The 15,581-nt window shown below is 45.5% G+C and overlaps 1 protein-coding gene and 1 pseudogene across 1 annotated transcript in view; one reads left to right on the forward strand and one right to left on the reverse strand.

The window, feature by feature from the left end:
• Positions 1-1,107: 1,107 nt before the first annotated feature.
• Positions 1,108-2,318, reverse strand: LOC142855882 (eukaryotic translation initiation factor 1 pseudogene; annotated as a pseudogene).
• Positions 2,319-3,878: 1,560 nt separating this feature from the next.
• Positions 3,879-15,581, forward strand: part of Gucy2c (guanylate cyclase 2C) — a 70,127-nt gene continuing 58,424 nt past the window's right edge. Inside the window, exons 1-3 of the mRNA XM_075982477.1 lie at positions 3,879-4,276; positions 10,251-10,363; positions 13,398-13,462. Of these exons, the coding sequence (XP_075838592.1) occupies positions 4,060-4,276; positions 10,251-10,363; positions 13,398-13,462 (395 nt within the window). The 5' untranslated portion in view covers positions 3,879-4,059. The remainder of the gene's footprint in view (positions 4,277-10,250; positions 10,364-13,397; positions 13,463-15,581) is intronic.

Below are 15,581 nucleotides of genomic sequence, written 5' to 3' on the forward strand. Positions count from 1 at the left end.
AATCTAGCTTCTGCCCTAATAAAAACAACCCTTGTACTGAGGTCTGCTTTCCAGTTAGCCCTCTGCTTCCCCTCCACTTCCGGCAAGAGAGACAGTCCTTTTCAACAGCTGAGTAGGCTTCTGGGACCAGCCTAATTTTCAGGTTCTTGGCTGCCACGAACAGAGAAGGCTCATGAGTGCATGGATTTGGAGAGATGGCTCAGCAGTTAAGGGTGCTTACTGCTCTTGCAGAAAACCTAGGCTTGATTCCAAGCACAGAACCACCGTAGCTGTGGTTCCAGGGGATCCGACACTCTCTCTGGCCTCCGTGGGTACCTGGATGCACATGCCGCAAATAAACTCATGAAGGTACACACACATACATAGGTAGATAGATAGATAGATAGATAGATAGATAGATAGATAGATAGATAGATAGATAGATAGATAGATAGATGATAGGTAGGTAGATAGATGATAGATATAGATAGATAGATAGATAGATAGATAGATAGATAGATAGATAGATAGATAGATCTTTAAAAAAATGATCATGTTTAGTGCCATTTATTTTTAGTAATCCTCTCCACTGGTGTTTGATTTAAGGAACAGTTCACAATGTGCTTCTTTTACCTGCACTAACTGTACCTGAACCAAACACCAGAACCAGTCAGGCTCGGACAAGGGAACCAATGCTAAACCAAGCAATCCCAATACTATGACAGGAGGCAGAATTCCTACCGCTAATCACCCATAGAGTCTGTTTCAAGGTATGTCCTGAAGAAGATCAATAATATCCTCATAGGTCCTGCAAAGGTGGATGCCACCTGCTAGGAAATTAGGAAACTGACATCCCAGAAAGGTCAGTCAACCCCTTGTAAGGAGTTGCAGTATAGATTTTACAGATTTCATTGGGGTGGGAAGCTTACTTCTACTTAGATAGGTTGGACTTACCAGCGGTTCTAATACTTTGCTTGGAAATACTGAAAATGCAATTTTAATTTCGTCCATGAAAGAAGATGCACGCTGCTAATTAACATACTTACTTTCCCAGTTTTAAGTCAATGTTGGAAGCAATGATAGTCTGACCCAGCAGACAGTGCCTCTGTTTTGAACCCCTAACGTCTGTTTATTTTTTTTTTCTGAAAACAAGTTTTATTTAAATAAGGGTTTAAATACATTACATAACATTAAAACTGTAAGGGAAAAGAAAACCAAAAAACCAGTTTGTTCCTTCACATGGCACTGGGTAGCTGCTACCACTGAGTTGAAACATACAGCTAGCCACATGACCGATGGCATTAGTTTGGTATCTGTTCCCTTGTCATAAGTTTAACTGATATGAGGCTGGCCCCACCCTTCAGTTCTTCCAACATCCCTTGCGATATGCCTGGCTAAAAATTTTACCCTGGTGGTAAGCCACATGTCCATGACCCCTGGGGAAAGATGGCCATTTCTGAATTCTGCCTACCTGGTCGGACACCAGGGGCTCCTACTAGAGATTCCCTCTAGTGGCATAGCTACTGTGGTGTTACCCATTCTCTTGTTCACCTGGGCTGTTCAAGTGGTGACATTCTCCTAGGGCAGGGGATTCTGTAGGGGGAGAGCCAAGGAGCTTCTGGGCAGACATAGCCTATGAACTTGGGGCTCTGGGCTTGGCTGAAACATAGTTATTGCTTTGTTTCAGGCTGGACACTGCCGGGGCTACTGCTTGACCTGTTTAAATGAGGGACTTCCAGACTAGACAGCATGGCTCTTTTCAGTTTATTGCATGAAGGAGTTACACTAGTCCAAGTTAAAAGCGGACCCCAAATGGTTACATTATACAAGCTGTGAGGTTTTTAAACTTGTGACTAGGGACAGGAGGGAAATTCTACTCATTGCAAGGAAATCCTCACTTAAGCTTCAGAGTCACAAGCACTTAAAACCCATGAACCTTCAGCTGATCCTCCTTAGCCAGTCCAATCTCTATTAGAAACTGGCATATGTTCTTGCGCTGGTCACCCTGTAGCTGAATTACTTCTCCATATTCTGGATGCTCAATTACAGTACCATTGCAGGCAAATTTCTTCTTAAACGCTTTCACTAGTTTCTTTTTATCGTAATCATCAGCGATCCCTTGGACAGTGGTAAGGGTCTTCCTACCGTTTCTCTGTTGAATTCTTATATGGATATAATCCTCAGTGCCAGCAGGAAGCAGGTCATCACCCTTACTTGCATCAGCAAAGGGGTCGAAAGAGTGGAGGTTCGGAATAGCGGACATACGATATGATTCCTTTTCCTCGGTGGAAACGGCCTGCGGAAGGCGGCTGCGGGAGAAAGCGGGGGTGGGGGGGTGGGGGGGGTGGGGGGGAGGAGCGTCGGGAAGCGAGGGGGCTCGAGGGGGAAGCAGCTGAGTCCTCGGCGGCGGCTCAGTGACTGGGGCCCCTAACGTCTGTTTAAAGGCAGGTTCTCTTCCCCCATCTGCACAGAGGGACATAAAATCCACCTGCCCCAAGACAGAAGTCATGACCTCTTTGAAGCCTGCTGCCCTTCAGTGCCCAGTGCCCAGAAGACACCTCTAACATCAGCCTCTCTGAGCCCCTTAGGTGCCACCCTTGAGTCCTCCCTCTCCTTGATATCATGAATTCAATAACATCTCAAGTCCCATCCATCCTGTTTTTTGGATGTGTTGAACCATCTCTACTGCATCCGTCTTTCCCTGGGTCTTCTTCAACTCTCGTGGACCACAGACATAGACTCCTTGTGAATTCTCTGATTCTGTGTTTGCCTCTCTCCAGGACATTTCCTCCTTGACACAAGAGTGATCTTCTCAAAAGTCTCGTGATGGACTGTGAGAACTTGAGTTTGGATTCTTAGTACCCACGGGCAATCAGATACAGTAGTGTACGTATGGAATCCCAGCATGGCCACAGGGGAACTCCCAGGCCAGCTGGTCTACCATACACAGCTGCAAACACAGAGAGCCTGTCTTGAGGAGGAACACTGGTACCAACACTGAAGGCTGCCCTCTGACCGCTCTGTGTGCACCATGTATGTTCACAGACACACATACACATAGGGTTTTTTTCTTAAGTTATTTGATTCATGTTGATGACTAAGTGAAATCCTCAGCATCACAAATTTAAAAAATAAAAAAATTCACCATGGAAAGTCCCCTCTATGACTTTTAGGATGCAGTCTAAACCCCTAATGTATTATCCAGACCATGGTTTGCCTCCACCTGTTCTGATATCTGTTACCACCTGACTCATAGCTCACTACTTCCCAGCCATGGTGTATCTCTCAGTTCCTCAAACACACCTCGCCTCCTCCCACCTCTGTGTCTTCACACAATCCATCCCCTGACCAGCGCATGTTCTCTTCCCATTCAGCTAAAGCCCATTTCCTTCCGATCTCAGCCTTTCTAGAATACATTAGGCTAATTTTCCGTGTGTTCCCAGACCACTCTACGCTTTTCTTCGTTGTTGATGTTAGCTGTCCATCGGCCTGATGTTTATCTGCTCCATCCGAACAAATGCATGGTGCACAAGGACATTCGTGTGTCCGCACCATTCATGACTGCGTCCCCGAGCCTTGCTACTGTCCCACACATGGTGAAGTAGCGCTACGTGGAGGCTCCCCGGGTGATGGATGCCCAGCTCTTCCTGGTAGAGGTTTCCATTTTGATGTGCAGCTAAAGCCATCACGTGTGTGCTTTCCAGAAGCCCTTCGACCTTTATTTTCCATTTCATAAAGCCTGTTATGTAAAATATACTGCTCCCTTCCTCTCTTCCCTCTTCCCAGTGATGTGGCACAAACTGGTGTAGTTTTATTGGACGAGGCCCTGGTAATCCTGCCGTTTATAGCTCTGACCTTTCTGTGTGCAAACACACAGAGTGAACTTTGCTTTACCTCGGACCATAATGTACCTGCTAATTACCGGCAGGCAGGCTGAGTCTCACGGCCCGTGTGACCAGTTTGGCGAGACCAGAAGGGTGCGTGGGGAAGAGAGGACTCAGCTAGCGGCTGTCTAAAGGGTCTCACTGCGTCTCCACAAGCTGTCAACCCCAGGGGCATGGTGCTGAGGTGAGCTGGGCCATGAAGACATCACTGCTGGCCTTGGCTGTGTGGTTACTGCTCTTCCAGCCCGGGAGGACATTCTGGGCCTCTCAGTTGAGGAAGAATTGCTATAATGGCAACTACCATATCAGTGTCCTGATGATGAACAATTCGGCCTACAATGAGCCCTTGGAAAACTTGGAGAAGGCTGTGAATGACGGCCTGGTCATAGTGCGTGAGCGCCTGAGTGAAGCCGGTAAGCATGTGGGAAAGGAACCCGCCCTTGTTCGTACCACTCTTTGTGAGGCTTCTGGGCAGAGACCTTGCAGATTGCCTGATCGCCCAAATTCCTCTACGTTTATCTCAAGATCCCATCCTTTCCTTCCTGTGGAGAAGGGTGAGCTTACAGTCCACCCCATCCTGCAGGAATAAAAGGGGAATCCTTCAGTAGTGACAGACCCCCCCGCTTAAAACTGGATCTGTTGCCCAGCCTGAGACACCGCGCTTCCTTCTGTAGCTGCTCAGATGCAAGATGTGGCCTGGACCTGGGGTCTCAGAGGGTTTCTGGTCAAGAAGGAAGAAACTCACATAGGTATTGAAACTTTCTCTGGGCCTTTTGTCCATAGAAAGATTTTTCTCTGGCTGTGTCTTCTTCCTGCCTCCCGTGGCTCTCACTATCAGATACGGCCGGGTTAAACGTTTGCAGTCGCGTTAGCCGTTGCCTTTCTCGACCTTACCGTTTACTAATAAAAACCAATTTTATAACTTGACATAAAACATGTAAAGAAAAAGCAAGAGCCTGCAATAATTTGGCACCACCTGCACACTCTTTCTTGGTGACTTGTCTCGGGGAATGTGTTGATCAGTACGGCACAGGGACGTCTTGCAGCCTCTGCCATACAGTATGGTCCCACGCGTGACTTTCATAGGGCTACATTGCCATCGCCATGTGAATGTTCACAAGGTGCCCCTTAGACTAGATACCACTGAAACCATCTATAAAAGTCTCTGGTAGAAAAATATCTAATTGTTTTTTAGTTTCTTGTGTTTTTTTTTTTATAATACTACAAACCTTTTCCTTACACACAGTTTTCTCCATCCCCCGAGACTACATTACCACAAGTAGAATTGCCGAGTCAGTATTTACTGAACCAAGTACTTACTTGATACATCCTAATGGTTACTTTGGGTCTTAAAGATGGCATATATTAATTTTCTGTTTAAAATCTCGCGGGGTTGAGAGCAACAGTCATATACATAAGAACTGCACTGACTTCTGTGCATATATATTACTTTCCCAGTTGTGTCAACTCTAGATTCAGATACACATGAAAAGATCTGATCCAGACTGCACTAGAACCAGGAGGCTGTGTAATAACAGGTACATGTCTGCCGAGGTCATGTGATAGCGCACACATGCGTACTGAGGCAGTGTGGACCAGTGGGAAGGACGCTGGGTTTGAAATCTAAGAACTTGGGTTAAGAGTCTCTGTGTCTCCCTGGCTGTCAACACCATTTCCATCTCTCTGAGACTCCGTTTGTTTCCGGAGTGTCTGTCATGTGCCAGGGAAGTTCTGGAGAGTTTCAGTCCACCGTCTCTTCAGTTACGGCAACTCTGGTGGGCATGGGGCCATGGTGGACACTGGTCTCAGTCACTTTACACAAGGTCCATTTAAATGAGATGCAGACTCATATCTGTCCGAGTCCTGCGAGTGTATCGTTTAAATGAGATGCAGACCCATGTCTGCCTGAGCCCCGCGAGTGTATCGTTTAAATGAGATGCAGACCCATGTCTGCCTGAGCCCCGCGAGTGTATCGTTTAAATGAGATGCAGACACATGTCTGTGTGAGTCCCGCGAGTGTATCGTTTAAATGAGATGCGGACACATGTCCGTCCGAGTCCCACGAGTGTACCATACTGCCTTGTAATACCCCACCATTAACTGCACTTTTCATTAAGACAAAGCAATGGGATATTATCTGCAGAAAAGATTTCCAAACTTGGCTCGTATTCCTGTCTATTTACCGTTGAGCAAGCTAAAACAAGTTACCTAACTCCCCTGAAGCTCAGTGTCCTCACCTATAAAATCAGGATAAGTGGCAGTCACAGTGTACGGGTCAAGTGGGGGTTCAGTGGGAAAACCTGTGGGAGTACTTCCAGCACTGAAACACAAGAGCACTCCGTAAACGGCAGTTGTTTTAGCATCTCTGCGAACCGTGCTGATGTCATTAAGAGAACGCATTGCCTCGTGCATCAGATAAATAGTGAAGGGTATTGGGTCGCTTCTTGGAATCTGAGGTCATGCAGCCCAAGTCTGAAATTCTGCTCCACCACCTACCAACTGAGTGACATTTTCAGTCACTCATCTCACGTAACAGTTATAATGCTGAGGGGGAAGAATGGGTTCGTAAGTTGATGGTTGTACGGACGTGGAAGAAGAAACAGAGATGCCTAGAAGTTGGCACTTGATAACCCATTCTGTAATATTTTCAAACACGCTAAACACAAGAGGAGCAGGTTAGAGATGAAAAAGACACATTGTATTCTAATATGTCGAGCATGTCATTTGGAAACTAGTTTAAAATCCTGTGTGAGGGCTATATTGGGAAATATTGATAATTTAAATTGTGATATTTCAACATAAGTGACAAGTTTTTTGTTTGTGCTTTTTTAGAACTTAGTTAAGCTACATGGATATTGAAGAATAATTAGAAAAGACTGGAGAAAATGGTAGAACTAGTATGGAAAAAGATTCCTTCAGCCCCAAGGCCTCAGATCCTTGGGGATGTGTGTTCCACGGCTAAACACACAGTCCTTATCCTGTGTGTGGTCTCATGTGATGAGGTCCGTCCCCCCCAGACCTCACTCAGCATGGAGATGCCACTTCAACCCCATCCTCAAAGCCCTGGGGAGGGAAGTGGGGGTTCCGAGACCACAGTAAGCTCTTTAGCTTTCCACCATCTTCTAAGGCTTGAGCTCTCTGGGGTCGGGCTGTGCTGGGGTAAGGATGGAAAGCATTCCTTGGGGGACATCTTATTTAAGGCTTCAACTGCTGGGATAAAACACCATAGCCAAGAGCAACAGGGGCAGGAAAGGGTTTATTTCATCTTATATCTTATAGTCCTTCATCAAGGAAGACCAGCTAGATACCAAGAAATAGGAGCTAATACAGAGGCCATGGAAGGTGCTGCTTACTGGCTTGCTCCCTATGGCTTGCTCAGCCTGCTTTCTTATAGAACAGCCACATCTCTGCAGCAACTGTAGGGCAGGGTTACTCCTGTAGGAGGCCTCAAGTTTTAGGAACACATGCTTTTGAATGCTCTGAAAAATTCCTTCTGTTTTGGGTAGACTTTGCTCTTTTAAAGATAATATTATTCTAATGTGTCATGTCGGACAAACCTGGTTTTGATGTACCTTTCCATGCAAGGAAACCAAAGTCAGGGAGATTCAAACGGTTTGTGCAAGAACACACAGAATGTCACTCATAACGTTACTTCCTGACTTCCAGAAGGCCAGTCCACATTTGTCCTGAGTTCTTGTCACTGGAAGCAACATTCCAGAGAAAGAGCTGTTCAAATGGTTCTGCCAGCTCTTGATTATCCTTAAGATGTGGTACCTGGCAACACCTGGGAATTTTACCATCATGCCTTTGTCTGCACTTAAATGTAGGAACTCTTTGTTATCTAAACACCCCAAGTAGGGATGAATAGAGGTCACTTTGACTTCAGGAAATGCTCAGTATAAAGAGTGGTGTTCTAAACCCGGCATGGGATACACACATAGAAACCCTGTCTCAAAAACAACAACAAACAAAAGAGTGGTGTTCTAGGCTGTGAGATGGCCCAGCCTGTAAGAGCACTCGCTGTTCTTGCAGAAGATCTGGGTTCAGTTCCCAGCACCCATAGTAGCTTACAACTATCTGAAACATCCTATGCCCTCTCCTGGCCTCTGGGGTTTTCAGTGTCAAAGCCCATACTTCCTTATACCTGAGCTAATGGGATGATGCTCCTAATACGGCGTTGACTCAGGCTGTGTTTTCTTGACCTTTTAAAGTCCCTAACTATTCCTTTTTAAAAAAAAATATTTATTATTTATACAATAGTCTCTCTGTGTGTATGACGGAGGCCAGAAGAGGGCACCAGACCTTATTACAGATGGTTGTGAGCCACCATGTGGTTGCTGGGAATTGAACTCAGGACTTTGGAAGAGCAGACAATGCTCTTAACCACTGAGCCATCTCTCCAACCCGACCCTAACTATTCCTACTGGTATGTTTAGTTGCTTGTCACGTCTGTTGGGAAATCCCAATAGACAGCTCTCACCCAAAATGTATATCTGCTGAGTTTTTGTTTTGTTTTGTATTTTTGCATTGTTTGAATTGCATGTAGCCCAGGTTGGCCGTGAATTCCAGATCCTCCTGTCTCTGTTTCTCAGCTGTTAGGCTTATGAAGCCTGGCTTCCCACCAAACTCTTGATCCCTTCATCAGCACTCCACATTCACAACCATGCCCTCCCCTATTTGTCCCTCACTCACCAGGAACAGTGCCCATTGTCCATTTATCAGGACAAAGGTATTGACGACACCTGCACCCTCTTTTTCTCAAGCATTACTCATCATCAATTTCTTACTCTCTACCCTCAAAACGCAACCACTTATTGCCTCCAATTTGCTGTCCCTAGTTCGTTCCAAGCTCTTCTAAGACTCCTAACCAGTCTCCTGCTTCTTTCTCTGCTTGCTCCCCACCATCTACTCTTTATCTGAAATCCTTTAAAATGGCAATAAGACATTATAATTTCTTTACTCAAAATACCCCAGAACTATCCCATTCTTCAACGGAATGGACATACACGCCTGATATGATCGTTCGTTCAATACCACTCCCTGCCTATCCTCCCACTCGCTCACTAACAGCAAGCACACGGGCTTCCTTTCTGCTGCTGAGACATGCCAAGGATGCTCCTGTCTGTTTGTTTTTCCTCCACCCAGAGACTGTACGTTTGCCTGGCTCACATCCCTACATCTCTCAGATCCTGGCATCAGCAGTAGGGGTCCCATCACCATGTCATGGGCAACCGCATCATTCTGTGCCATCTCCCGGAGACTATGTAGACCTCAGGGAGCCAGGGTCTGGTTTTGCTCACCGCTGTATCCGGAGCACATAGAAGAGTTCAGGGAGCACTGGAGGGATGGAGTGGGCTGTTGGATGGGTGATAATCAGCGCCCAAGGAGGACTGCACCTCACACGAAGTAGCAGCAACTTGGGAACAGGAAGAACAAGATGAAATCTGGATCTGCTTTTCTAATGCTTTCCAGTCCATGGTGGAGGCGTGCTCATCCGGGGTTACGAAAAGATGATCTATGAGCATAATGAAACTGGACCGTGGTGATTTTTTGACTCTGTACATACACTGTACACACATTATCAAATCACACTTTCATCATATTTTCAGAATGGGTGGGTTCTATGATGAGTAAATGATGCTTCAATAGAATGAGAGAAAGAAAAATTTAGGAAAGGTGGGAAGATAAGGGAAAGAGAGAAAAGAAGAACTCAGAATTAGAATATGCTCAGACCTGAACCTGGATATTTTTTCGGGCAGAGTTCTCTAAGGAACAGAACTGACAGAATGAATTAACTTATGTCTATATATTGGTAAGGGATTGAGTGGAGTGGTTCTCAGGCCGTGGTCTAAATAATCCAACAAAGGCTGTCTCCTGACAGAAAGACCGTGAATCGAGGATTGTTCAGTCCGTGAGACTGGAGGTCTCAGCAGTCCCAGTCTGGTGCTGGAGTCCCAGGGAGTCCTGGAGAGTGGCTGACCTTCAGTCTGTGTTAAATCCTGAAGAAGTCGGTTCCGCTGCCAGCACAGGAATGGCTCCAGATGGGTGAGCTTGGCAGTGAGAGCGAAGGCAGGAGGCTAGAAAGGCGCAGGCTGGCGCTCTCTGTGCTTCGTGTGGGCTGCCGCCAGAAGGAGTGGCCCAGATTTAGGGTGGGTCTTCTGACCTTCCTGCGATCTCAAGTCGTCCAGCCAAGAGAAATCCCTCACAGGTGTGGCGGCTGCTTGGTCTTAGTTAATGTAGTCAAGTTGACTACCAAGATTAGCCGGCACAGATACTGCCCCCGCACCCCTGGTCCGAAATCCATTAGCAATGGCGGTGTCTCACAGCTGGGTACATTGTGGAGCCATAACACCGCTTTCCGATTTTTTCCCTAATTTCTGGTAACAGGACTAAATGTGACGGTGAACGCGACTTTCATGTACTCGGACGGTTTAATCCACAAGTCAGGGGACTGCCGGAGCAGCACCTGTGAAGGCCTTGACCTGCTCAGGGAAATCACGGTATGTACCGTCTGCTCATGGGTAGGCCGTGCATTCTGTTTCTGGGGATCGCCGTGTGAAATGCAGGCATGTGCACACAAAGCATCTCCTGCCTCAGCAGCGGTCCAGCTGCTGTATGATCTGATGCCAAGGTACCCTGACTTTATACCACAGAGTTCCCAAGGGATGGAGTTCTCCTGGAACGTACTATGTGTACACTGTGGTATGAAGGGAACTGCTATTTTAAGTTAATTTTAAAAGTTTTAAATTTTCTTTAATTTTCTTTTTTTTAATTAATTTTTATTGAGCTCTATATTTTTCTCTACTCCCCTCCATGCCTCTGCCATCCTCCCTTTAACCCTCTCCCAAGGTCCTTATTCTCCCAATTTACTCTGGAGATCTTGTCTTTTTATACTTTCTACTTCCCATGTAGATTAGATCTATGTAAGTCTCTCTTAGGGTCCTCATTGTTGTCTAGGTTCTCTGGGATTGTGGTTTGTAGGCTGGTTTTCTTTGCTTTATGTTTAAAAACCACCTATGAGTACATGTGATAATTGTCTTTCTGTGTCTGGGTTACCTCACACAAAATAATGTTTTCTAGCTCCATCCATTTTCCTACAAAATTCAAGATGTCATTTTTTCCTCCTGTGTAGTACTCCATTGTGTAAATGTACCACATTTTCCTTATCCATTCTTCTGTTGAGGGGCATTTAGGTTGTTTCCAGGTTCTGGCTATGACAAACAAAGCTGCTATGAACATAGTTGAACACATGTCCTTGTGGCACAATTGAGCATCCTTTGGATATATACCCAAAAGTGGTATTACTGGATCTTGAGGAAGGTTGTTTCCTAATTTTCTGAGAAATTGCCACACTGACATCCAAAGGGGTTGTACCAGCTTGCACTCCCACCAGCAATGTTGGAGTGTTCCCTTTCCCCCACAACCTCTCCAACATAAGTTGTCATCAGTGTTTTTGATTTTGACCATTCTTACAGGTGTAAGATGGAATCTCAGAGTTGTTTTGATTTGCATTTCTCTGATGACTAAGGATGTTGAACATTTCCTTAAGTGTCTTTCAGCCATTTTAGATTCCTCTGTTGAGAGTTCTCTGTTTAGGTCTGTACTCCATTTTTTTTTTATTGGATTGTGTGTTATTTTGATGACTAATTTCTTGGGTTCTTTGTATATTTGGGAGATTAGACCTCTGTCTGATGTGGGGTTAGTGAAGATCTTTTCCCATTCTGTAGGCTGTCATTTTGTCTTATTGACCATGTCTTTTGCTTTACAGAAACTTTTCAGTTTCAGGAGGTCCTATTTATTAATTGTTTCTCTCAGTGTCTGTGCTGCTGGGGTTATATTTAGGAAGTGGTCTCCAGTGCCGATGCATTCAAGTGTATTTCTCAATTTCTCTTCTATAAGGTTCAGTGCGGCTGGCTTTATGTTGTAGTCTTTGATCCATGTTTATTGCATGGTGATAGATATGGGTCTATTTTCATTCTTCTACACATTGATATCCAGTTATGCCAGCACCATTTGTTAAATGTTTTCTTTTTTCCATTTGATATTTCTTTGCTTCTTTGTCAAAAATCAGGTGTTCGAAGATGTGTGGATTGATATCCGGGTCTTCTATTGGGTTCCATTGGTCCTCCTGTCTGTTCTTATGCCAATACCAGGCTCTTTTCAGTACTGTAGCTCTGTAGTAGAGTTTGAAGTCAGGGATTGTGATGCCTCCAGAAGTTCTTTTATTGTACAGGATTATTTTGGCTATCTTGGGTTTTTTGCTTTTCCAAAATGAAGTTGAGTACCTTTCTTTCGAGGTCTTTGAAAAATTTTGCTGGGATTTTGATGGGCATTGTGTTGAATCTGTCTCTCACCTGACACAAAAATCAACTCTAAATAGACCCAAAAACCTGTCTGTGAAACTGTAGACTCTGAAACCGTTAGTGGGAAAAGTAGAGAAAACACTCCAAGATTTTGATATAAGCAAGGACTTCTTGAGCAGTTGTTCAAGAATTAAGACTAAAGCCGGGCGATGGTAGCGCACGCCTTTAATCCCAGCACTCGGGAGGCAGAGGCAGGCGGATCTCTGTGAGTTCGAGACCAGCCTGGTCTACAGAGCTAGTTCCAGGACAGGCTCCAAAGCCACAGAGAAACCCTGTCTCGAAAAACCAAAAAAAAAAAAAAAAAAAAAAGAATTAAGACTAACATCCAACAAATAGAAATTTACAAAATTAAAAGGATTTGTACAGGAATGGAAAGAATTAATCAAGTGAAGAAGCCATCTTTAAAATAAGAGAAAATCATTGCTAACTAAAATTTGACAAATGATTAATAGCTGCCACACACAAAGAACTAAAAATGCTAAATACCAAAAAGTTGCAACTCTAACAATTAATGGACTAATAAAATGAACACACACTCAAAAGAGATGAAACACAAATACTCGATAAACACACCCACACCATTTTTTTCTCCCTTGGACTTCCTTATCCCTACACTAGAATTTACCCAGCTTCCCAAGATTAAGAGTAAATATGATATTCATGTAGTGGATGTGGTATACCCATCCCGACATCCATGATATGATCCATCAGGTCAATGTGAATCTTCTAGAACCGTGGTCCCACAATCTGTAATCTTTTGAAGCCCCTCCTCCTCCACCTCCTCCTCCTCCTCCTCGTCGTTGTCCTCTTCTTTGAGACAGGGTTTCTTTTTTTTCCTTTTCTGTGTAACAGCCCTAGCTGTCCTGGCACTGGGATTAAAGGTGTGTGCCACCATCACCTGGTAGAATTACAAGATGCCTCGCACACCCACATGGTTTTAGAGAGCTTGTAATTCTCTTGAGTTCTTTAATCCTGTTTAGAGTCAGAGTTAGCAATGGGGAGGAGGAGAAGGCAAGACTCTCGCCCCTCCCATCCCCATCACTTGAGCAGCGCCTCCCTGCTCCTCATACAGACTCTCGGGGATCTCATTTCTCACAGTGCCCACCTCTTTTCTGTCTATTGGCCGCTTGGGTTTCTTTTAGGGCTCAGTAATTTTCTTTTTCTCCCACAGAGAGAACATAACATGGGCTGTGTCCTCATGGGGCCCTCCTGCACATATTCCACCTTCCAGATGTAGTAAGTACTTTTGAGTGTTAAATGATTAAACAAACAACCGTGTTGTCAAGGTAACATAAAGAGGCATGTTGGGGCCCCTTGTATTTTGCCATCTCTCTATCTTACTGTTTCCCTTCAGGGTGTGATGATTACAGTAGCTTCCAGGTGCAGTCATTCACATTTAAGTGTGAGAGAGAACAAGCTGTGAGTGAGAACTCCATCAGGAAAAAAGAAAGTCGGCAGCCTTGAACACTTGAGCTTAGCGAGGGAAATTCCCCCACAAGTAATGGCAGAGGAAGAGGAGGGAGAGGCAGAGGAGGGGGGTCCTAGAACTCTGTCCTGTCATTAGCTTGCAGGTATGGGGAAACAACCGGCTGCTTATTTCCTATGCTTATTTGAGATGAATAGTGAAGGAGAACCCCAAACAGTTGGGGTTTCCTCCCAGGCTCCGGATTAGGCACAAACCACACCAACACCCGTTTTCACAGAGAGTTCCTGTATTCAGCAGGGAAGAAAAGTTACAGTGGCTGCTTTCTGTCTTGGGCAGCAAACAGCAGCAAACGGCCGTGCAGGGGGCATTTTAAGAGGAGAAGAGGGATTGTCTGTGTTAGAAGGGGCTAGGATGTGGGGGTAAAGGAGACAGGGGACAGGGACAAGGGGAAGGGGACAGGGGAAAGGGGATAAGGGGAAGGGGACAAGGGAAAGAGGGCAGGGGTATTTGTCCCAGAGGGACAAAGGATTGCTTCTGGATAGAGGGGAGACAGATGTGGCCCATAGACAAATGGCAGCTTACAAAAGTAAAGGGGGAACCCCATGTTAGGATGATGTGTTAAATTTTAATTAGGAATGTTAATTAATTGAGTCAAAGGGAGCTTTTGATTGCTGGTAGTCAGCCTCAAAAGGAGGAAGTGGCTCCTCCAAATAAAGGCCTAGACCTTGGTGGCTAGCTTCAGGAATGTCAGCTGGGAATGGGGGAGCAAGGCAAGGCCTGCCAGAGCCACGTACTCAAGTGGGCTAGGAATGACATGTTGGAGCTCTCTGTGTGACACCCTTAGAGAAAGGCCTTTGACCTTTTCTAGAATGGAAAATCTTTCTCTGAAAATCTTGGCCTGACTACTTCCATTCATTTCGCTCAGTGTAACTGGCTTTGTTTTGCCAGATCACACATTCCCCAGCGAACTCCTCTGGCACCCTTTCCCTCGCTCAGGCTTCCGAATTGAGAAATGCCGTTCGTGATCCAGAGGAAGCCACACCAGAGAAGGTTTCACAGGGTCAACACAAATCTGAGATTTCTAATGAAAGTCAACACGTTGCCTCAAGCCCAGCGACACAGCCCCAGAAGCTCAGGCCCACCACGTTGGGCACACTGCAGAAGGGCTTTCCAGCTAGTCTCCCACACCCAAACAGACACGGGTGGAATTTTATTCTTCCTTATCTCACGGATCACATACTGGTGTTGCTCAAAACAAAAGGGGACTCTGGAAAGTTGATCCAACACTAAGAAAGTTTTCTACCCACAAACATTTTTAGTTTTGCCAAGCAGGAAAAAAAAATTGAGTAGAATACTCCCTTCCAAAGAGAGAAGGTGACAGGGACACTGGCCAATACAAGGCAGAGGGAGAGAGCTTCCCTTAAAGAGGAACAAATGAGAAGGCACAGAAAGTAATGGTTACCTGTGCTTGAGGGCTGAGAAGCCGGGGGTGGGGTGGGGTGGGGGGGAATACTTCATGACGAAAATCGTCTGAGTTTTGTGTTGGGAACAGATAATGTCTTCATTAGGATCACTGTTGCTGTGAGGGAACACCATGACCCAAAGCAACTCAAGGAAGAAAGGGTTTATTTGATTTACATATCTTACATATCTTGAGTCACTGTCTGTTGAGAGATGCCAAGGAAAGAATTCAAACAGGGCAGGAACGAGGAGCCAGGAGCCGATGCAGAGGCCATGGAGCCTTGCTGCTGACTGGCTTGCTCCCCATGGCTTGCTCAGCCTGCTTTCTTACAGAACCCAGGACCACCAGCCCAAGGATGGCACCACCCACAAAAGGCTGAGCCCTCCTGTGTCAATCACTAATTAAGAAAATGCCCTTCAGGCATCCACAGCTGGGTCTTATGGATACATTTTCTCAACTGAGGCTCC

The sequence above is a fragment of the Microtus pennsylvanicus genome, chromosome 8 (assembly GCF_037038515.1).
Source record: "Microtus pennsylvanicus isolate mMicPen1 chromosome 8, mMicPen1.hap1, whole genome shotgun sequence".
Taxonomy (NCBI): Eukaryota; Metazoa; Chordata; class Mammalia; order Rodentia; family Cricetidae; genus Microtus; species Microtus pennsylvanicus.